General features: G+C 36.6%; 1 protein-coding gene across 3 annotated transcripts in view; it reads right to left on the reverse strand.

Moving 5' to 3' along the window:
• The window catches only part of LVRN (laeverin), a 73,086-nt gene that overhangs the window by 15,919 nt on the left and 33,650 nt on the right, over nt 1–23,517 (reverse strand). For all 3 annotated transcript variants that reach the window (XR_004267493.1, XM_032273992.1, XM_032273983.1), the window contains exons 4-13: nt 20,865–20,991; nt 16,134–16,288; nt 14,228–14,341; nt 8,250–8,390; nt 7,663–7,728; nt 7,503–7,568; nt 6,918–7,090; nt 5,249–5,325; nt 4,496–4,635; nt 2,259–2,314 (exon numbers count right to left, since the gene is read on the reverse strand). Coding sequence is in view for 2 of the 3 variants with exons in the window: in XM_032273992.1 (XP_032129883.1) it covers nt 2,259–2,314; nt 4,496–4,635; nt 5,249–5,325; nt 6,918–7,090; nt 7,503–7,568; nt 7,663–7,728; nt 8,250–8,390; nt 14,228–14,341; nt 16,134–16,288; nt 20,865–20,991 (1,115 nt within the window). In the remaining variant the exon portion in view is untranslated. The remainder of the gene's footprint in view (nt 1–2,258; nt 2,315–4,495; nt 4,636–5,248; nt 5,326–6,917; nt 7,091–7,502; nt 7,569–7,662; nt 7,729–8,249; nt 8,391–14,227; nt 14,342–16,133; nt 16,289–20,864; nt 20,992–23,517) is intronic.

A 23,517-nucleotide genomic window follows, 5' to 3' on the forward strand; every position in this document is an offset into this window, starting at 1 on the left:
GAATTTATCCTTTACATCTACAATTTGGCTGTTTGGTGCAAAAGGCCTAGTTTTGGCCTATCTCAGTTTCAACATGTCTTCCTCACTAAACTTAATCATTTCTAGATTTTATTTAAGGTGAAAGATGCATGACTCCCCCTTTCACTTGGACCGTTAAATGCCATGGTAGGGTTATTAATTGGCATAATTTCAATATTACTGCTTCTCAGAGAATGGAAAGGCCAGAGAAGAGGGAGAGAGGTGGAGGAATGGCTGGCCAGCGGAGCAGTCAGAACACACATAATTACTGATTAAGTTTTCTGCCTTATACAGGCTTGGTTCATAGCATCCCAAAACAATTACAGTTATAACATTGACAAAGCCTGATCACAGATCACTGTAACAGATATAGCAATAATGAAAAAAAGTTTGAAATATTTTAAGAATTACTAAAATGTGACCCAGAGACATAACATGAGCACATGCTGTTGGAAAATGATGCTGATAGAATTGCTTGACTCAGCGTTGCCACAAATTTTCAATTTGTAACACATGCAATATCTGTGAAGTGCAATAAAGCAAAGGCCAATAAAATGAGGTATGCCTGTGGTACATATGACACTGCCCTTGCAAACCATTGAGAAGCTTCAGTGAAGAGCTAAGACTTATGCATAAGAAGCTACTAATGAAAGATCCCAGAAAAGGCAATGAATACTATAAAACAGCCAAGAAGAAAAATATGCATATGGAAAAGTCAGGGGTAAGAGAGAAGAGTCAGGGAAGGCTTCATAGAGAAGGAACTTGAGAAGAGCAGAGAAGGATGCATAGGATTAAAATAGGTAGAAAAAGGGGAAGGCAGCCCAGGAGAAAGAAGATAAGGTGGGAATTAGTATGATGGGCAGACCAAGCTGAGGCAGGGTATTTCCTTTGTGCATAGTGAGAAATGGGGCCTAATAGGTAAGTTGGCTCAGACATGTGCAGATCCTTGCATGTCAGGATGAAGAGTTTAGATTAGGTGGAAAGGTACTCTAGGCATTAAACAATTGGAATAGCATAACGAAATTGATGTCTAACAATTTTATTGCAGTAGTGTTAATGAAGACAGATGAAATTCAAAAGGACTGAAGGCTGGAGTCTAATTTAATAGGCCAGGCAAGAGATGATGAAAGCTTGGCTTAGTGTGGAAGCAGTGAAAATGGTAAGGTGAGCCTCCAAAAGACATTTCCAAGAATGGAGAGATAGGACTTGGTGACTGTGCATGTAAGATGAGGCAAAGAGAAGAATCAAGGATATTTCTGAGGTTTCAAGTTTGGGTGATGAGAAGAACAGTAGTACCTTTAACATGCAGAGAGAAATTGATAGTAAGAGCAAGGTAGAGGCAAAAATGAAGTTCAGTGTTTACAGCACTGAATTTGGATGACCACATGATAAACCTGAGACAGGTGGAAAGATAAGTAGCAATGTAGATTTGTAAGTCATCAACAAGTCCTTCTACAAACGTTTAATGAGGATCTTACATCTGCTGGCACTCTACAGATACGCAATAAAATGATCACCAAAACCCAAGAGTGAATGAGTTATCAAAAGAAAGACAGAAGAAAGTAATATAACTATAATTGGTGTTAAGAGAGCTCATAGCAATAGAAGAGGAGTCAGATACGGGAGGTCCCATCTCAAGAAGCAAAAGCGACATTTTCAGAACGATATAGTGAATAATATCAAAGTTACAGTAATCTTAGAGAGAGGGATTGGATTTTCAGCAAAGTATTAGACAAAGAAATGTGCTGCAGTTCACAGAGAGAAAAAGTAGTAAAGAAGTATAAAATAAGTAGACATTTATTTAAGACATATGGCTGGCCAAAGAAAGAGAAAAAATACTAATTTATTACATATATTTCTTAATTTTATTGGCTGAAACTTTAAATTTTGAACATTTATTAACTTACCTGGTTAAACACTTAGCATATCTTACACTGAGTAAATCTAATGTAAATAAAATAAATAATTCTGCAATATACTAAAATACAGGCAAGATTGCATTAAAATTATAGCCATCACCCTTGGATAACAGAAATCACTGCAAAATCTCAACTGGTAGTCTTTTTATTTCCAGCAACTTATTAAATTGTAAAATTCCACTGCAGCTATAGAACTTCATCCTAATCTTAATAAGTTAGGCCTATATATGCTAAATAATCAAATTCATAGTGATGAGGCTATTATTTTTATAAAGGTCTCAAGGTACATTCTAAAACCGTGAGAGAAGAAAACATACTCACTTAGACAAGAAAAAGGCGTCATCAATCAACTGCAGTCTGTGAATAATAGGAATAGCCTACAGAATTAGACCCAAATATGTGCAGGAAAATATGAGAACATTTTTCAGTAAAAAGTTTTCAAAATAACAACAATTTAGAGATTACTGCTGCCTATAAAGCACCTTCACATGAATTATCTCATCTGCAGAGAAACAATAATTACTAAGGATAGACCTCATAATTTATTTATCATATATGGTTTTTTTTTTATTTTATTTAAATAAATGACCCCTCTGGACATCAATTATAAAGTTTAAATAGGGCAGAGAGTTTTGCCAAAATACTCCCGAAACACACCATGTTAAAAAATAAACAGGCAACCAAATTTAGAAGACCTGTCCAAAACAAGTATACATTAAATTGTATTACAACATCCAAATTAGTTTCAGGGAAGTTTTTGGCATGGAAGTCCTTAAATAAATATTATTTAGTGCTATTTTGGTAACATTGAGGTACCATATTTTTTTACATGGTATTTATCTAAAGATTTTACTAATGTGACAGAATGCCACCAACAGATCCCTTTATATCCATGAAACAGCAGAGGCCAATTGCCAGTGTACTTCTTTAGGCTTCTGTTTGAACTCCTTGGCACTGCCAGGCCATCGGACTCTGCTCTCAGCTCAGACCCTAAGGGTGTCCAAGGCCTCCTACATCACACCTTCAGCAACTCTCAGCACTGTGATATATTTGGTCCAAAGACTTTATCTTCACAACATTTCTTTAAGCATCTGAGCAAGTCAAGTTTAATTCTTCAGCTGGTATAGTCTAATTTCTTCTCTGGTAGTACTAACATTTTCTCGATTAATATTAATCATAAAGATTCTCTTTTATTTGCTCACCAATTATGTTGTAGAAATAAGTTGCCTTTGTTTTTCAATGAATAAATCTACAATGGTTTCAAGAAATTACTATAATGGTATAACCTCATGCTTGCATGGCTTAGAATGCTTTTAGAAATGTTATAACTAGCCACTCTGAAAAGATTTGGAAAGAAAATATTATTGTAAGTGGCCTTTGTGGCTTTATTCAAAATCCCAATAATTTGTTTTAATTACTGAACATGTCATGAATCCCTGAATTGTGTCAGGCCTCTGTTAAACATAATACATATATTATCTTATTTAATCTGTAAGTTTGGTATATCATACCCATTAGTACACATATAAGAAACTGAGGTACAACCAGGATGCCTTCTCTAGCCTTTTAATGGTTGATCTTTCTGTTAGGAAGAGAGTCCACCTTCATTCCCACCCCGCTCACCTCCAGGCATACTGAAGAGATTTTTTTTTCTATATTCTTAAAAAGGGGAGATTTGGCTTGAATGTGCCATACCTCTGGCAAACAATGAACAAAATATGAACACAAGTCTTTCTGACCCAGAACCTAAGCTCTAAACCAATATGCTAGAGAGACTGCTGTGTGTCTCAGAGAACTTTCAAACACAGAGACACTTAACATAGAGACATCTTTTAGTTCAACACTCAAGCTTTGTGAATGGAGTCTAAATGAACCACCCAAGGGTACACAGCAAGTCACAGTAGAGCCAACTGTACTGACTCCTAAGCCAGCATCCAGCTCTGCTCATGGAAATTTAGTTTAATCAATTAAAATCTGATTGATTAGAGCTGGCCAACATTTTAGTGTTTATACACTGCATAATTACTTATACTTATTTTATAATATAAAGTGATACTGGATTATTATTGTTTTGTGAACTAAATTCTCTCTTTTGAGGTAGAGTGGAAATATATTTTAGAAGTAAAATTAATATTTTCTAACATTTACTGGGTACCTGTTATGGGTTTAGAAATTTTAAGTATACTTTTACCTACATCATCTCTAATCCTCATGATGAATAAAATATGATAATATTCTCATTTTAAAATGAAGAAATGGAACCAGAACATTTAAGTAACTTGCCAAAGATCACAAAACTAATGATGAATAGAATCCATCATCCTGGATTTCCAAAACCAGGAAATGTTTTGGAAAAGTAAGATGAATGTTCAAAAACACAACACATTTAATCAAAATCTCTACTTGCTAAGAACAAGAAAAAACATCTCTTTCATATGTCTGGAGATGAGGGGCAGGAATGGGGTTGGAATGTCTTCCCACCAGAATGCTCAACCTCTAAAACACTAGAGTAGGCATTATAAACTATATTTAATTAAAAGTATCAAAAGTAACCTTACCTTAGGATCCTTTTCAAGTAGTTGATTTAATTTCTTCCAACCTAATTTATCATAATTAACTCTATAATATCCAGTCATATTCAAATTCAAAATCACCCAGTCATTGTCAGAATCTGAAACTCGCATTTCAGGGAATACTTCTATAAAGGAATATGGGAATAATTTGAAATGGTACGTTTTAAAAAGATTTTAATACCTATTTATACTACACATTTGATTCTAAACAACAAACCAATAAAACAAAAATTTAAAGGAATTCTAGAATACATATTGCTCTTACCATGTAATTCTATATTTTTCACATAAAATGGCTTTTGATTTGACACTTTTCTTTAAAACTCTATGTTCGACAAGAGTGATATTTCAGTTTGAAATGAGATAGCTTTTCGGCTGAGCATGGTGGCTTACGCCTGTAATCCCAGCAATTTGGGAGGTCAAGAGTTCGAGACCAGCCTGACCAACATGGTGGAACCTCACCTCTGCTAGCAATACAAAAATTAGTTGGGCATGGTGGCGTGCGCCTGTAATCCCAGCTACTCAGGAGGCTGAGGCAGGAGAATCTTTGAACCTGGGATGTGGAGGTTGCAGTGAGCCGAGATCATACCACTACACTCCAGCCTGGGCAACAGAGCAAGACTCAGTCTCAAAAAAATGGAAATGAGATAGCTTTTTAAAAGCTAGACATTTCAATATTTTATTCTCTGCCTTTATATACGCATATATGTAAAGATGTTTGAAAAATGTGTTACTTACTGCTGCTTTGATCTAGCCATACTAAAGATTGTGTAGTTCCATTTTTTATCCAAAGAATAGGGACAATCCACGTGCCACTTATTGGAAGAAAATAAAAAATTTAGTTACTTTTCGCACATGAGAATAGACACTCTGAGCCAGTATTAAAGAGATGATGAAATAGCACACAGAACTCAGATTGTTTGGTCATTCTGTGTGAATATGCAGGCCTTTGTTCTTAGGATTATTCACTGCTATTTTTACAAGCCAGTTTTACTTTGGCTATTGTTTACTCCTCTCTCCTGTTGTGTTTTATGGATTTACTTCTTTTTATGACTTAGGGAGCTACTAAAACTCTCTTATATCTGAAACCTTCAAGTCCTGTGTATGTTGAATTATAGACACCTGGCTTCACTCAAGGGTAGTTCAAATGCTGCAAACAGAACCCAATCTAACTGAATCCATGCCCAGATAGGTAAAAAGTAGTTTAGAAGAAAACACTTGACTAACACTTCAAAATACTTTCAACCTCAAGTGTTCTCCCCATCTGAAAAGTATTCAACAGGAATCAGTCACAACATTTATATTTATTGAATGCCTGCATTCTTCCCACGTTGCTGGACGTGACCTGGATGAAGTAGGCAACCACAGGAAGCACATTTGTTATCTGAATATTGCCCAGAGTTTAGGCAATATTTCCAATCTTAAGTTTCCACAAGGCTGGTGTCTTCAAAACTGTCAACTGTGAGTCTGTGTTTATCTACATAGCTAAGACACACTCATCTTCTCAAAAGTCACAGAGTATTACAGGGAAAAGGAACCTTTGAGTCTCCCATTTCTCCCTCTGGGGGCTTTAAAGAATGAGTAGAAATATCTGAAAATTTTGGTGATGGTATTTGAAAATTAATTACTCATTTGTGCTGATATTGCAATAAAATGTGAAGATTAAAACCATCAAAAACAGTTGAAAATCAGCTAACAAATTAAGAAAGGGAAGAGAAGAATAAAGGGATAAAGGCTAGGTTATTTTATACTAATTTCATTTTTACACAATCTTTTGGAATACATGCTATTGCATCTATATAGATAAGGCAACGGAAATTCACAGAGCTTAAATAATAACTAAGGTTTGAATTTTTGGAGAAGTCAATATTTGAGCCCAGGTCTAATTGACCCTAAAGACCATAATTCTAATGGTGTGGGTATGGCTACAAATACACAAACACATGCATGCACACACATACATGTAGACAACTATACAGAATTTTCCTCAGGGAAATAGTTACCATTCAGTTTCATTTCTAGGGAAGAGAAGACTACTCTGCAACAAGACTCCCTTTCCTCTTTACTAACACAAGGCAATCTGTGGCTCTATCTTATTGCCTCCCACTCAGAATCCCAAGGAATTCATTACCTCCGTCTGAAGGACGAAGAGGAACACACAGTACCCCATAGCTTTTGGCGCTGATGTAACCCTAAATCTCAGGGTAGGGGCACTGTCTTGAATCCCTAACTTCAAGTCTCCGGCATTGCCCAGGACACAGGGTCTCTGCTTCACCCCAGTATATAGTCATATTGCAGAAGTGTATGTGCCAAGTCGGGGTAATGCTCCGCCACCCACAGGCTGGATCCCATTGGACCAGAGCTCAACCCAAGGAAGATGAAGACAAAGAGGAGCAAAACTACCTACTTGTTGGTTGGAAGAGTCTGATTTTTAACCTTTTCAAGATAAAATGGCTCCTGTTTCATGATGCCAGTAGACACATTTAAAGTGATCACTGGAAAACCACTCTGGTGTGTCCAACTGTCCATTATGTTTTTTATTGTTGCTGGCAAAATAACTGTACTCTGGTCATCTATGGCCTGTTTTAAAAAATCATCACAAAAGCAGGTAAGGTTATCAGTGAAACGTTTTGAAGTAGCAATCTCCAAAAGGAAACTTGGTAGCTATTCTCTTCCTCACTTATGTAGTAGTCCTGTGGTGGGTGATCTTCTGGGCCAAATTTAGAACTCTGTTTATCTCTACATAGGAATGGTTCTTTAGTTCATTAATTCATTCTCTGAACACATATTTCTTGTTCTAACATGTTCCATGCTCTGTTCTGGGCACTGGAAATACAGTGAAGACTAAAGACACAACCCATGACCTAAGGCAGTTCTATAACAAGGTAAAGTTGTTTTCCTATGGAACTGCCATTCACCTATGGCCTCCCAGTCTTGTCCTGTATCAAACAAACCAACTCAGCAAGAACGTGTCAGAAAGTAGGACAATCACCATTTGAAAATGTCTCCATAGATCATCTTGCTCAGCATTTGAGTAGGAAAATGTCTTCAAATATGACTGTAAAAATAAAAGAGTTAAGGTTAGAATAAATAACATGCCAATGCAGTTTATGTTTACTGCCATCCAGGCAACAATTATTTTGCAAACTCACCTTGAGTGCACTGACAAATAAATGCTTATTCAAGAAACTGGAAAGCATCTGAGCCATAGACGCTCCCTAGGACAAAAGAAGTTGTCCATTATTTGAACAAAATTCAATATCCATATACTGACATATTCCATATTTATAAGCAATATTCTGAGCTGTGTTCCTGATCACATTTTGCTTTTTAGTTGAATGTTTGAATTATTTCAAAATGTGCTAATAAAATAGTAGGCTGTCACTAATTGAGAGGTAAAAGGTAAGCAGATGTCCCATATGTAGAGTACATAAAATTTTAAAAAATTGAGATCTTTACATGGCAAGATTAAATTTCCACCAAGCAGAAGGGTTCACCTTGAAAGTAGAAAGTTGTTAAAGTCTATGGTCAATGGTACTGAGCATTAACATGGGCTTGATTGATATTTGCAAGGTAAGAATTAATTTAATCATGTTTTCTGAATCCCATGAATTGAATTAAAATAAGGTTATTTTGATAAAAAGTTTTAACTTGCATATTGATATAGGACCCTTGGAATCCATTATATGCAACTTTCTACAAGAGTACAGAACCAAAGGAAATTTCTAACTGCTTTTACCTTGCTGTAAACAAATATGTCAAAGAGTTCCTCTATTTCACTTGTTTTGAAATTTTCCACCTTCATGGCCAAAGCTCTAGTCACCAGGGCGTGATCTTCTCTGAGGACATGATGTAAAATGTTAGAAAAAAAGACCTCATTCTATAAAGGAAAAGATTGAGCCACATTAACTCCTGAGGTGTCACAGAAAAACAAACTACAATGGTCCTAAAATACTTTCAAAAACTGATATTGAAGAGAGGAAAAAATTCAGTAACTGAGAAGTTGAAATATGCCAAATAAGTCAGAATTTCTTGAATAACAAAACTGTAGGATACTTTCCCTCTTATTTGTATCCTTTTTCATTTCAATTTTTACAAAGTCAATTACAAAAGTTAATGTGGTTCCCCAAAGCCACTGCATTTCCCATAGGGAGGTCCATGGCTCTCCTAACAAGGTCTTCCTTAAGGTGGTTTTAATTCTCTAAAATTTCATTGGTAATTTTATCAATAACTCCTTAAAATTAATCAGTCTCTCTTTCATGAATATTTACAAACCAAAAGCATGCCAGATCTACAAATTCACAAAGATGCTGATGTAGTAATTGAAAATTGAAAACAAATCCATAAACTGGATACTACAGTTTATGGCTCATGCATTAAGAGAAGGCAATTTATTATATTTTAATGAGAACCATAGGACTCTTCAAAAGACCAGCTCTCTCTCTCAGACAGATAAGAGCAATTTCTTCCTGAAGTAACGCCAGAAGAAGAATCTAATATTTCTAATAAACTACCCCATGATGCTGATGTTGCTAGTTTAATAATCACACTGAGTAGCAAGGATTTGGAGGAGTCATCTGCGTAGGTCTGATCCTATCAGTAAGCATGGATTTTATTAGTTTAACACTCAAGGCTTCTTGAGAGTGTCTCACTGGTGACCTATAAGCACAATGTGGAAAATAGAGAAAATAAAAAACATCCATAATATCACACCCGAAGATCACCACCATTAAAATGTTAGTGTAGTTCTTTTCCATCTTTTTTCCTAAGTGCTATTTATTCCCACAGTTGTAAAAACTTGTTATCTTGTTCATATTATAGCATTTTAAAATTTTGCTACCTCATCTTTATAATTATCCCTTATAATGGCTGCTGCATTATAAGGAAAATAGAAACATAAATCGGAAGGAAATAAACCAAAACTTAGCAGTGATTATCACAGGGTGATCAAATCACAGATGATTTTTTTCTTTTCAAAGTACAGCAGATGAAACTTTTGCAAAAGAAAAATCTTAAAATATATAAATACACAGCTGCATAATAACCGATTGGGTCATTGGACCATAATTGATTTAATAACTTCCCTTTTATTAGCTAGACATTTAAGTTGCTTTCAGCTTTTTACTATTTTGACCAGTTTTAATGAACATTTTTGTTCATACAGCTTCTCCATATTTTGTGGGTCTTCCCTAACCCCATTAGAATGGATTGTCTTTCCTTCTTCTGGCTGCCTGGTAAAGGTTTTATGTAACCTTCTTGATACCACTGTAACCATATAAGGTAACTGATAAATGAGGTAACCTCTTCATCAACATCCTAGAGGCCTTTCTACTCTGGGCCTGCCATAAAGTGATGCTGTCCGTAGCCTGTTTTGGTTCTGTTGGAAGGAAACATATAAAACATGATGTCAGCTTAAACACACACACACACACACACACACACACACAACAAAAAAACTAGATACTGCATATAGTGATTAGATAATATGAATCCATATATTCACCATTACTTTATCCCACAAGCTGTGATATGCCAGAGAAGACCTATTAAAATTTCTTCCTTCTATTTTTTTTTTGGAGACAGAGTCTCACTTTGTTGCTCAGGCTGGAGTGCACTGCAGCTTCCATTTCCTAGGCTCAAGCAATCCTCTCACCTCAGCCTCCTGAATATCTGGGACTACAAGGGTGCATCATCATGCCCTGCTAATTTTAAAAAATTTTAGTAGAGACGGGATTTCACTATGTTGCCCAGACTGGTCTTAAACTCCTAAGCTTAAGAGATTCTCCCACGTTGGCCTCCCAAAGTGTTGGGATTACAGGTGTGAGCCACCAAACACAGCATAAAATCTGCTCTTATCCTTAGAAATATAACACTATTTATTGTAATAAATTTGTAGAGAATATTATGGTGGTTAAAAACACAGGATTTGGAGTTTAGGTGCCTGTGTATGAATTCTTCCTCAGCCCTTTAGGAGTTATGTGACTCATCAAAGACCACCGATTTTCTCTCTCTGAAACTCAGTTGCCATCTGAAAATGGGTAAAACAACAATGTCCTCAATGGATTATTATGAGAACTAAATTAATTTACATAATGTTCTGAGCACAATGGGTAGCAAATAGGACATGCTCAATAAGGATTAACCACTGTTGTGTTTACTTATTATTTTTATTATGATACTTCAGAATTATCCTGAGGATTGAATGAGATAATATAAATAATTCTATATAAGTACATAAAACTAATGGTCAGTTTATGGTAGTTGTCTCAACAGTACCTAGCAATGCCATTATCATCTACGGAATGACTGCAAGAAACCCATTTTACGAGTGAGGAACTAAAGTTCAGAGGTGTTCATCTGCTTGTCTCAGCTTATGATCATAGTAAAGGCAGAGCAATATCTGATGACCACAGTGCCCATATGTACCTTTTCCCTTCACCAAGTCTGCTGCTTTCTTAGATCAGGCAGCAGAAAGATGGAGGAAAGTCATTAAGTGGCAATGTGAGGGCTAGAGCTTCAGAATTCCAGAAAGCCTTCCTTCTTAATGTTCTGACCCCTTGACCATAAGCCATTCATATCATGCTTTGGTGACTTTGACTTTCAGCTGAAATTAGACTTTGAAATAGAAAAAAATTGAAAATCTGTTTCTGCATAAGGGTCTATGACTCTGTTACTCAATTTCAATCATATTACTAGATTAAAAAGAGGTTAAGGTTCTTGATCTCCAAAAATCATTGAAAGGAGAGCTTAAGCTTTTTAAAAACAAAGATCATGGCATGTCCTCAATCGCCACGATCTGATGCTTTCACTCAGCTCCACGAGCAACTAAGAGATGTAGAAAACATGGGTAAGAAACTAATGATAAAAGGAAATAATTAAAAGGCACAAAAAGAGACAAACATTGTAAATCTTAGCTTCAAAAAATACCAGAAATATGTTTTGGGGAAGTTTTGCTAGATACTGATATTACTTAAACCATTTTAGTTGTTATAAGAGGTAACTGAAATTGATGTTCATGATGGATTCTATCAACTTAAGAAAATGCGGTAAATTTCATTGTCTTATGGAAATTAAATTTCTTCCCTTATTTATTCTATCCACAGAGTTAATTTAGGGTCTAAACAACTGCTTTTAAAAGCACTTATAGATGGCACTAACCATGAGTGAATAAAAGCCATGAAAGAGATACAAACACTTTTGTAGGCATAGAGTAAGTGGAAAGGACAGTTCAAAACAGCTAAGACAATAAAGACATACTATATGTAGATAAAGTGTGTGTATATATATACATATATATACATACGATCATATATTGAAGACACAAACCTTCTCCCTTTCCCTCCCTCCCCCAACTGCCAATTAGCTTCTTGAGGATAAGAACTCTCCATTGTGTTTTTGCTATAGAGCACAGTGGTTAAAAGCATGGGCTTCACTGTCAGCGTGACCTGGAATTGAATCACAGCTCTGATATTTAATAACTATGAGACCTTGAGCAACTTACTTAATGCTTCTATACCTCAGTTTCCTCACCTGTAAAACAGAAATAGCAACAACACTCATATGGTTGGTTTGACGTCTGAGTAAGATGATGTATGTATAGAGCTCACAGTGCCTGGCACTTAAGTTCTAAGTCCTGATTGAATGGTAAATACAGTATTATTGCTGTTACCATCATTATCCTTGTCATCAGACTAGACCCAGACAACTGGTTATAATCTCAGTCCTGTATCAATTGGGCAAATTACCTTGGGCAAGTCATTTAGAGTCATTTAACCTTTTAGTACTTCAGTCTATATAATGATGTCCAAACTTTCTATATAATGATGATCTATATAATGATGTCCAAAATTTCCTCCAGGACAAGAAGGGCCTGTGCACAGTCCAGGGGGAGGAAGAGAGAGGTGCTGCAGAGTGACTGGGCTGGGGGCATCTTACAGGATGCCTGTGAAGGGTGACGAGGTGGCATGGAATTTGAGTGTTAAAAGCCTGCACTACATCAGTGCTTCCCAGATGCTGTGATTTCACAAATAGATGAAAAGAGGTTTTAAAAAAGGTTTCTGTGGCACCAAGATAGGCTTGTCAACTTTTTTTCCTGCCAAACTATCAACCAAAACAAGTACCACCTACCTACCATCCATTATCAACTTCCGTAAAAGAAGAAAAGCTTACTTCCAAAATAATAGAAAGAACATCATCTGAGAATCTCCTTCAGAATGAATAGATTTAGTCTGTAAAGAAGATCCAAGAAGTGGAGATAGTATTTCAATTTTAATAAACCTTTGAATGAGTGAAGGTAAAGAGAAAAGAGGTGAATAATCTAGCCTTGGAACAACTGGGAGCTGAGATGAGATGGAGACCGGCAAAGAAAGGCAGGAAGGAGCAATCCTGAGAACCAGAGAGGTTACAGGAGACAGAAGAGAGGAGAAGATGCAAACCAAGAAAAGACCACTGGTTTATAAAAGAAGTGAGGTTTATATCAAAAGATAACATGGGCCGGGCATGATGACTCACTCCTGTAAACTCAGAACTTTGGGAGCCCGAGGCAGGCAGATCATGAGGTCAAGAGACCATCGTGGCCAACATGGTGAAACCCTGTCTCTACTAAAAATACAAAAATTAGCTGGGCATGGTGGCATGTGCCTGTAGTCCTAGCTCCTCGGGAGGCTGAGGCAGGAGAATAGCTTGAACCAGGGAGGTGGAGGTTGCAGTGAGACGAGATCACGCCACTGCACTTCAGTTTGGGCAACAGAGAAAGACTTTGTCTCAAAAAAAAAAAAAGATAACATGAAGTCTAAACATTTAAATATCTAAATTAAATCAATTTGGCTTTATCATGGCATTCTAAAAGCACTAGCTAATTACTCTACATAAATTAAATATCAGAAGTGAAACCTACAGTTGAAAGAATTAGATTTGCACATGTATGTATTTATTTTTCAATATTACTATTTACTCAAATTAGCAAAACAATATCAGTAATAATATTAAATGTGAAGTAGCATATTACTTATCGTAAAAGTCATACACTACTGCACTACTTTAAAATACGGTCTAGGTTGGGCGTGGTGGCTCATGCCTGTAATCCCAGCACTTTGGGAGGCTGAGGCTGGTGGATCCCTTGAATCCAGGAGTTTTAGACCAGTCTGGGCAACATGGAGAAACCCAATCTCTACAAAAAATACAAAAATTATTTGAGCATGGTGGCATGCACCTGTAGTCTCAGCTACTCGGAAGGCTGAGGTGGGAGGATTTCTTGAGACCAGGAGGTTGAGACTGCAGTAAGTCAAGATTGCACCACTGCACTCTAGCTTGGGTGACAGAGTGAGACCTACACTATAGATGTAGTAGGAATAAGGAATAGATATAGTAGGAATAAGTGAAAATAATATTCGGCAGTCATTTAAAATCTTCTCTTTAAAAAAGATCTAATAATTGATTGGTAGAAATGCTCATGATTATGAAATAGAAATATGAAGTCGAATACGAAGTAGAAAAAGCAATACAAATTTTTATGTAATTCCCACTTTCAAAAACATCTACAATAGATTAAAAGCCTGGAATAAAAAATATCAAAAAGATATCACAAATAATTTCAGGTATTACAGGTAATTTAGCATTTCTTGTATTTTTCTGTATTTTATATATTTTTAAGAATCAATATGCCTTACTTTTATAATTAGGAAAAAAATGTTAAATAAATTTAATAAACATACTTACTCTTGGGAATTTAGGATTAAAGTAGTTAATTACTTCATACTCAAAATAAGATGCGAAACCCTCCTTGAGCCAGACATTGTTCCACCAATTCATGGTAACCAAGTTTCCAAACCACTTTTGGAAATGAGAAAAATAAAAGAGCTTTCTTAAATTTAATTTTTAAGTTATTTTCATGGTAATTACAATATTCATTGTAATTGTAAATAAATGTAAGTTTAAAAGACATAATTAAAATGTATTTGCCATCAATAACAAAACTTGAAGTCAGGACACCAGAAAACATGTTGTTGTTTTCACATAATGAGATATTAGTCATGCATTTCTCAGAAATATTCCATGTCCAATGACTGAAAGCAATTTTTGTTTTAAAACTGCAATGTTTAAACATAAGGTCAGTTATAATAGCATTTCTTAAACTGTCTACTTGGCCCAAAAGTTGTTTTTAGCTCCATAAAACAGAAGCCCTGAATGCTGACTTACCACCTACAAATTCTAGCTCCTTATACTCTAAATAGGTTGCAATTGGATTTTACTTTAAGCAGTTATGTTTTAAGATTCTTTTATAATTTGATCTGTGCCATGTACAAATCACTCAAGTAATCGTATGTTTTGCAATATGGCTCAGCTGTAATTATTTTCTGTTTGAGTTAAACAGAAAAAAAAAAATCAGTGTCAAATGGATGATGAACAGGATTAGGAAAGAAAAACAATGATTTCCAAACTAACAAACCCAAGCCCTGGTATTTAACTAAATTCTTATAACAGCTATAATTACTAACAGCCTGTATTCCAAAACAATGTGTCACTTAGACTATACTAAAAAATGACACTTTGGGTGACTTAATAAAACTTGTGAATATGTGTATTTTACTGTGCATCAGGGTGTTGTTGAATCCTAGTAAATTGTGCTTTTCCAAACGGAGCCACATTACTAAGATAACACAGTTGAGATTTTTTTTTTTTTTTTTTTTTTTTTTTTTTTTTTTTTTTTTTTTTTTTAGACGGACTTTCGCTCTTGTTACCCAGGCTGGAGTGCAATGGCGTGATCTCGGCTCACCGCAACCTCCACCTCCTGGGTTCAGGCAATTCTCCTGCCTCAGCCTCCTGAGTAGCTGGGATTACAGGCACGCACCACCATGCCCAGCTAATTTTTTGTATTTTTAGTAGAGACGGGGTTTCACCATGTTGACCAGGATGGTCTCGATCTCTTGACCTCGTGATCCACCCGCCTCGGCCTCCCAAAGTGCTGGGATTACAGGCTTGAGCCACCGCGCCCGGCCTGAGATTATTTCTTTCTTAACAAACTGGTATGAATGGAGCAGACACTGAAATGCAGACATGAAAATCTTCATCATCAAATTAAACAGCTAAACTTCTAAAATCCCAATGCAAAAGCAAATAGACCTGATGAAACGAATTGTCATTTATGCCACCATTGGGAATGTAGCCCAAGGGCTAATTATTTCCACCTAATTAATGTGTTACCTGCATCCGTTTAACCTCTCTCCAACAACAAGTAGAAATTTATAACAATCTGCTGATGAAATGAGGGAATCTTTCTGTGATCCTTTTGAATATCCCGTATTTTAGGTGAAATGAAAAAAAAAATACTCCTGTGTCTACATGGGTTACTTTTCCTGAAGAAGACTTTGTGGAGCAAAGTTAATTGTTGGATGTAGATACCCAACCCTCAGCAGAACTGTAAGACCTCACTAGGATCTGCCACCAATAGCTCAAATCCACCAGAATCTGAGTCTTCCCTGTTTTTACTCACTGCCATACTTTGGGGTGTTTTTCTTTTTAAAATGTGGTATATGGCAGGTTCTTATTAAGGTTTTTATGCTATTTTGGTAGAGCACCTGAAGAATAACTTCACATGAAATAAAAAGAACATTTTACCACATGCCTGGTGTGCAATCTCGTGGGAAACAATGTTGGCGATCAGAGTCTTTTTTTCTGTCAGTTGATCTTTTGGTTCCAGCAACAATACCGATTCATCAAATACCATTAGTCCCCAGTTTTCCATTGCATGGTTGTCAAAACTAGGCAAGGCAATTATATCTAAGTGGATTTAAATGGAGGAAAAAATAAAATAATCTCTTCCCCAAAATGGAATTTCTAAATATATCTCTTAAAAGGAAATCATAAAATTGTCAAAAAATACAAGGCAATATTTATAACCTGAAGGACAGTAAGCTTTTTAAAGACTAATAACAATGACAAAAGCCAGCAAATAAATTATTTTGACTATATTAAAATGAAATATTCTTGATAAAGGACTGTAGTCAAATATACAAAGAATGCTTAAAGCTCAGCAGTAAGTAAACAAACAACCCAACTACAAAATGGGCAAAAGATTTGAACATACACCTCACTAAAGAAGATATACAAATGGCAAATACACATATAAAAAGATGCTCAACATCCATTGTCATAGAGAATTGTAAATTAAAACAATGAGATACTACCACATACCTACTAGAATGGCTAAAATGCAAAACACTGGCAACACCAAATGCTGATGAGGATGTGGACCAACAGGAACTTTCATTCATTGCTCATGGGGATGCAAAGTGGTACAGTCACAATAGGTTGACCATAAGATCTGACAATTACATTCCTTGGAATTAACCCAAATGACCTGAAATCTTATGCCCACCCAAAAACCTGCACACAAATGTTTACAGAAGCTTTATTCATAATCGCTAAAAGATGGAAGCAAACAAGATGCCCTGAAATAGGATAATGGATAAACAAACTGCAGTACACCAATACAACAGAGTGTTATTCAGTGGTGAGAAGTGATTTATCATGCTAGGAAAAGCTATGGAAAACTTTAAGTGCATGTTGCTAAGTAAAAGCAAGCTGGTCTGGAAAAGCTACATACTATGTGATTACAACTATATGACATTCTGGAATAGGCAAAACTATAAAGATAATAAAAAGATTGGTGGTTGTCAGGGATTCGGGGGAAGCAGAAGAAGATAAATAGATGGAGCAGAGGGGATTTTTATGGCAGTAAAACTATTCTGTGTGATACTGTAATGGTGGATACTGGTCATTACACACTTTCCAAAACCTGCAGAGCTGTACAATGCAAAAACTGAACCCTAAGATAAACTGGGGAGGTTAGTTAATAATAATGTTTTAATACTGTAACAAGTGTAGCACACTAATGCAAGATGTTGGCAACAGGAGAAAGTGGGGAGAAGGAAGGAAAGAAAGAATATATGAGAACTCTGTATTTTTTGCACAATCTTCCTGTAACCTAAAACTGCTCTTTAAAAATAGTCCATTTCAATTAAATGCTTTAGCCAGGCATGGTGGCTTCTATGCATAATCTTGGCACTTTGAGAGGCCTAGGTGGGTGAATCACTTGAGGTCAGGAGTTCAAGACCAGCCTACCCAACTAAGCCTGGCCAATATGGTGAAACACTGTCTCTACTAAAAATAGAAAAATTAGCTGGGCGTGGTGGTGAACACCTGTAATTCTGGCTACTCAGGAGGCTGAGGCAGGAGAATAACTTGAACCTGAGGCAGTGAGGGGAGATCGCACCACTGCACTCCAGCCTGGGTGAGTGAGATGCCATCTCAAAAAATGCATAAATAAAAATAAATAAATACTTTAGTTCACCAAAATATACTATAAACTAATCTGAAAGGCAAACAATAATCTAGGGGAAAATATAAAAGCATATACCACAAGCAATTAGACAACTTTTTAATATTTATAGAACTCAAACAGAGAAAAAAAAATGAAAGGTGAACAATGCAGCAAAGAAATACTGCAAATAGCCAAAAATCTTATTTAAAATGTTCATCAATTATCAAAAATCAAAAATTAAAGTGATATGACAATATTTAAAATACATAGGAGGCTAATAATTAGTCTCGGTATAGGTATAGAAAATCTGGCACATAGCCTACAGGTAAAGGTGTCAACTGGCACAATAATAATCCAAACACCTAGCTCTACCAGTCACTATAGTATTTTGATATTGAATCTAACTTTTGACTTGAGAGTGAATTAAAATGATAATAAATGAGAAAAAATACTGTTCTATTTATGGGATACATGAACACAACTCATATAATCTTAGATTCTAAAGTAAAAATTCATTGAGCAAGCTACAAGAAAATAAGCTAAAAGAACAACACAGGAGAAATAAACCAAATAGTTTTTCACCAAACTCTCTGAGGGTAGGAGTACGGCATATGTGGGAAATACTGGTAGCGGAGGCATGTGCTTTGTTTTGTTTGTGATTCAACAAAGAATTAAAGCAATATGCAACAATCCTGCATGATCTGCACGTGTACTCCAAACCTAAAGAAAAAAGAATCCCCAAAGATCTAAAAATCAAAACAATTGAACTCATGGAGATAAAGAGCAGAAGGATGGTGACCAGAGGCTGGAAAAGCAGTGGGGGGCTTGGGGGAACTTGGGGTGGTTAATGGGTTCAAAAAAAATTAGAAAGAATGAATAAGACCTAGTATTTGATAGCTCCACAGGGTGACTACAGTCAATAATAATTTAATTGTACATTTAAAAACAACTAAGACAGTATAACTGGATTGCTTATAACACAAAGGATAAATGCTTGAGAGAATGGATACTCCATTTTCCAGGATGCGATTATTATACATTGCATGTGTCCCCTAACTTTATATACCTATTATGTACCCACGAGAATTAAAAATTAAAACATTTTTTAAATCCCCAAAATAAAAAAAAAGAAATATTAGTTATCTTTCTCCTAAAAATCCAGTAATAGAGGAATTCCTTATTTTAATCACCTATCAACAAAAATGAAGTTTTGATTGAGCACCTTCTGTGGGTGCTCATAGGGTGGCACCAATTGAGATGCTATGAAGTTTATGGAGAAAGTATCAAATGTATCCCTGATGTTCAGGAGTTAATAATCTGGTCAGAATTTAAGTGGAATTACTGAACTAATCACATATATTTATTTCCTCCATACCCCCAAAAGTTTACTGTTGACCACCTGACTGCCATAGGTTCTGGCAGCACAAAGAAAAAAACCATTCAGATCCTAACTCCAAGTTCTAATGAGGAAGACAATTAAAATCCAATTGATCAAGAGGTCAGATGGAGAAATATGTAGGATGCTGTGGAAGTTGGAGAAAAGAAGTCAGGGAAGGCTTCCTGGATGAGGGGGCATTGAGTTGAGAAATAGAATTGAATTAATCAGTGGATAGAAGGCATTTCAGGATGTGCAAACTGCATGTGTAAGAGCCTGGAGGAGACAAGAGGAAGGTGAACACATAGGAGAGGGCAGAGACAGTGCTAAAGCAGCCGTCCCACTCAGGAACAGCCAAAAGCCCTGAGAGGCTGGTAAGAGATGCACCATTATAAAGACATGGTGCTGACTTTGGACTTAACCCTCAGGCCAATGGGAGGTCACAAAGAGTTTTTAAAGAGAATAGTAACATAATCAGATTTGCTCTGGAAAGATCCTTCTGGCTTCATATGAAGCATGGCTTGGAGGGGGCAGGAGGGAATGTGGAGAAGCTATGAGAGGACAGCTGTGGTGGAGATGATGATGAAAATTAGGGAGAACTGGGGGACAGGAAGAAGTAAGTGGGTGGATGGATGTAGGGGATGATGAGGTGACTAATTAGATTGATGGTGCGGGAACAGGGTATCAAGGATGACTCTGCACTTCTCATCTACATAAATACAAATAGAACTTTTCTTGCCAAGATAAGGGACATTTTGGGAGCCTCCAGCCCCAGAAATGCCAGGAGCTTGGTCTCCATGCCTGAGCTCCTGCTGCCTCCAACTCCCTAAATCATAGGTGTCACCTCCAGTATTTCTGAACGGGCCAAGGCTGGTTTCTGTTCCTTCATTTCCCACTCCTCGTTAGCCAGAATGATTGAGCTGCAGAGGCCCTGGCTTCCTGGGGCCCAGGAGGTTCATCCTCCCAAATATTTACTCCCCATCTTCTTCCACTATCTGCCACTATAGGCAGAGCATACTTTTTCAAAGTCTCCAACTCACATGTCAGAGGAACAAAACATATTTACAAGATACTTTCAAGTTAGAGAGAAAAAATATTGAACAACTTTGAGCTGAGTGGCTTATGCAATTTTAAGGACATACCACATAGATCTATGAGAGGTTAAATATTTACATATTTCCATAAGGATCCTATTATATTAACATATGATTCCAATTTTATATAATGAAAATTCACAGTTAGGACCACTAATTTTAAAAAATACAATTTACTAAAGGGAAATGAAGCAACTTCTGAAAGTCCGCTAGCTAAGATGATCCAGACAGAGCATTGCACACTTGCAGTATGAGACAAAAGGCTCGAACACAAAAGAGGAAGCAGTGTCTAGAGGATGGGAGGCTGCCACTGAGCAGCCAGGTGAGACCTAAAAAGTCTAAGAGCTCTTCAGCAGCTGCTGAGCACATGGCTCTGTACAGAGGTAGAGAGGTGGGCCTCTGTGTGTTTCTGAAGGTGTAAAACATAGGTCAGGAGGCTAACTCCAAAACAGCAGCTAAATAGCAACAGTGGATCCTTATGGGTTTGTCTCTGTATCGCCAGGCCTCAACCAAGGGCCCAAATAACAGAAAACCAAATGCACTGAAAGGAAAAGAGTGCCTCACCTGTTTTTGGAAGAGAGTAACTGATATTAAACAAATCCTCCAGAAAAGAGAAGGTGGGGCCTGTGATGTTCAAAGCAAAGTCTGCATTTCCACTTGCAATGGCATCTTTGCGGGCCCAGATGCGTATCTAAATCAAAACAGTTAAGCGCTGATTAGGAAAACCAGTAGCGATTTTGAAAAGAGGTAACCTGCTTGCTCCAGTTCCCTGCTGCTCTAGAGTCAAAGTCTTACCTTTTCAGAAGAACCTATATAATAAAATGTTTGCATGCCTCCATGTCCTGAGAAAACCCCTGAAGGCTGTTCACTAAGTTCTAAACAGTGATTTCCCTTAAAAGTGCGTTATGTCACTCTTTGACAACACCATGTACAACTCTGGAATCATAAAACAACCCTTGGAATGGGTCATACCACCATCTACCCTTACAGTAAGTGTAGATTCTATAGACATTTTGTGCACTCTGAGCCCTTGCCTCCCTATTCAGGATATATTACTAAGGATCCAAACAGAATTGCACTGTTAGTGGGGGTTATATAGTATGTTACATATTAAGCAAATTTAAATCATACAAAATTTAAAACGATTTGGCTGTTAGAATATTAATAGTCCTACTTTTAAAATTTGAAATAAGGTTAATTCTCCTAATTTAAAAAAGTTTATCAAATGTCCTATAATTTTAAAGCTGTCGAAGCAAGTAAATTATAATTTTCTTGGTATTATATTGCCAAATGACACTTCCACTTTAGCAAGTAAAAGGGAATCTCTGCCATGTTTTGTTCATTTGGCGTGACCACGCTATTGCTTGTGTATTTGCAGCTTACTTGTGTGATTTTGGTGAGTAATAGCCTATTGTTTTAAAATCAATTATTACTGTAAATTGAAAGTATTGTAAATGCTACAAAAATATCATGTAAGCAATTTCAATAGAATTGCCAGCATTAATGTTAAAGAACATATGTAAAACTTAAAGATCTTGGAATGAAAGTTACCAAGTGAGATAATTAAAATATTTGTCCTGTTGTGAACGCAGTTATCTAAGAAAGAATGTTCTGCAAAACATTAGAGAAAAAAATGCTAAGGAAATGACTTTCCTTTAATTTCTGCTTAAAAGTTTTTCTTGAATTATGTAAATCCTGAACTACCTACATTGCTTACGTGATAATTTTGTAGAGTTTGCAATACTTTCAATTTAAAATAATAATGTTAAAACAATAGAATATTACTCATCAAAATCACACAAATAAGCTCCAAGTACCCGAACAATAATGTGGTTACACAAAATGGACAAAACATGGCAGAGATTTCCTTTTACTTGCTAAAGTGGAAGTGTCATTTGGCAACAGAATAATGAGAGAATTATAATTTACTTGCTTTCTTATGTTTATCCTCATGCCAGACATTAACCATACTGTCCATTTCACCAAATCTTTATCTGTTACTTAATGAGAAATTTGTAAATGGGCTGGACTCTATTCCAAGTATACATTTTTGTTTTTCTGTAGAGTATATAATGCACTCACTAACTTTGTAAAGCTGAGCTGTAGCCAAATGCTAACATTCCACTGATAGACTCATGCCAAACTTCAGTGTGCTGACTAAGAACATGAGTTTCTCAGGCATGCTCCATTTTCTTGCTGCTTCTATGGCAGCTGGCATCCTTTCGGGGTGATCTTTCACAGATAAATAGAGTTCATCCCTCTACAAGAAATGTTGGCTGTGCAGCAGCACTGACCACAACAAGGCACTTGAGATAATGGAGCCGAGGAATCACCTTGGGTCTGTCATTTCCTGTGGGAGCCATGGGGCCCACTCCTCCTTGCCAAACTTGAAGCACATACTTCCAAATCAGGCCTGAGCAGATTTAACTATATAAGCCACGCATGTTTAACTTGGCCAGTGCTCTATCTGTGGATGTCAAGGATCTACTAGTAATTATTCAATGAGGAAAATCAGACTAGAGCCATCAGCTTAGGAAGATAACAAGCTGTCGTTTGCATCTAACACAGTATTATTAATTCATAAAGTTAGGAGGAGCTTTGAGAATCGTTCAACCAACACAAAGTTGTTAATTCATCACTAGGTTAGGAGTTGTAAAGGAGGAGTAGCTTTGACTGATTCTTCCCTGACGAGCAGCTTGGCTCATCCACAGCTTTCTTTTCTCCACATGTAACAGTGTAAGCCTGGAAGATCTTGAGGTCAGGAGAATATGTTAGCCAGCTATAAGGCCTGATTTTTCTCAGCCCCATGAAGCCTATGCGTCTAGAAAGAACTGGGTGTAAGTCCCTCTGTGATAGGGAGTGAACCAGTATATAAAGCACTGCCAGTATAACCGCCATATTTTTCTAAAGGATTATCATAAAGGGGGTAATTGGGTGAAAACCAGGTATTTCAGGACAGATGCCAACTTTACACAACTCAGAAAAAGTGTTGCATGCTCCAGAGCTGAAGAACATGGCAGTTCAGCTTCTGGATTGGTATGGGGACAAGAGTGACTTTATTTTAAATGCTAATCCACTACGTAAATTCTAACTATCCTTGAGTCTAAAATGTCTAGTTAATGTGATACTCATTATGTAGAAACACCTATTCATTCTAAGTTTCCTTCAAAACCACCCTTGTTCTTCTGGAAATCATAGGCTGTGATGCCTGTGGGTG

This window comes from Sapajus apella, unplaced genomic scaffold (genome assembly GCF_009761245.1).
Source record: "Sapajus apella isolate SASKATOON/1434 unplaced genomic scaffold, GSC_monkey_1.0 scaffold1, whole genome shotgun sequence".
Classification (NCBI taxonomy): domain Eukaryota; kingdom Metazoa; phylum Chordata; class Mammalia; order Primates; family Cebidae; genus Sapajus; species Sapajus apella.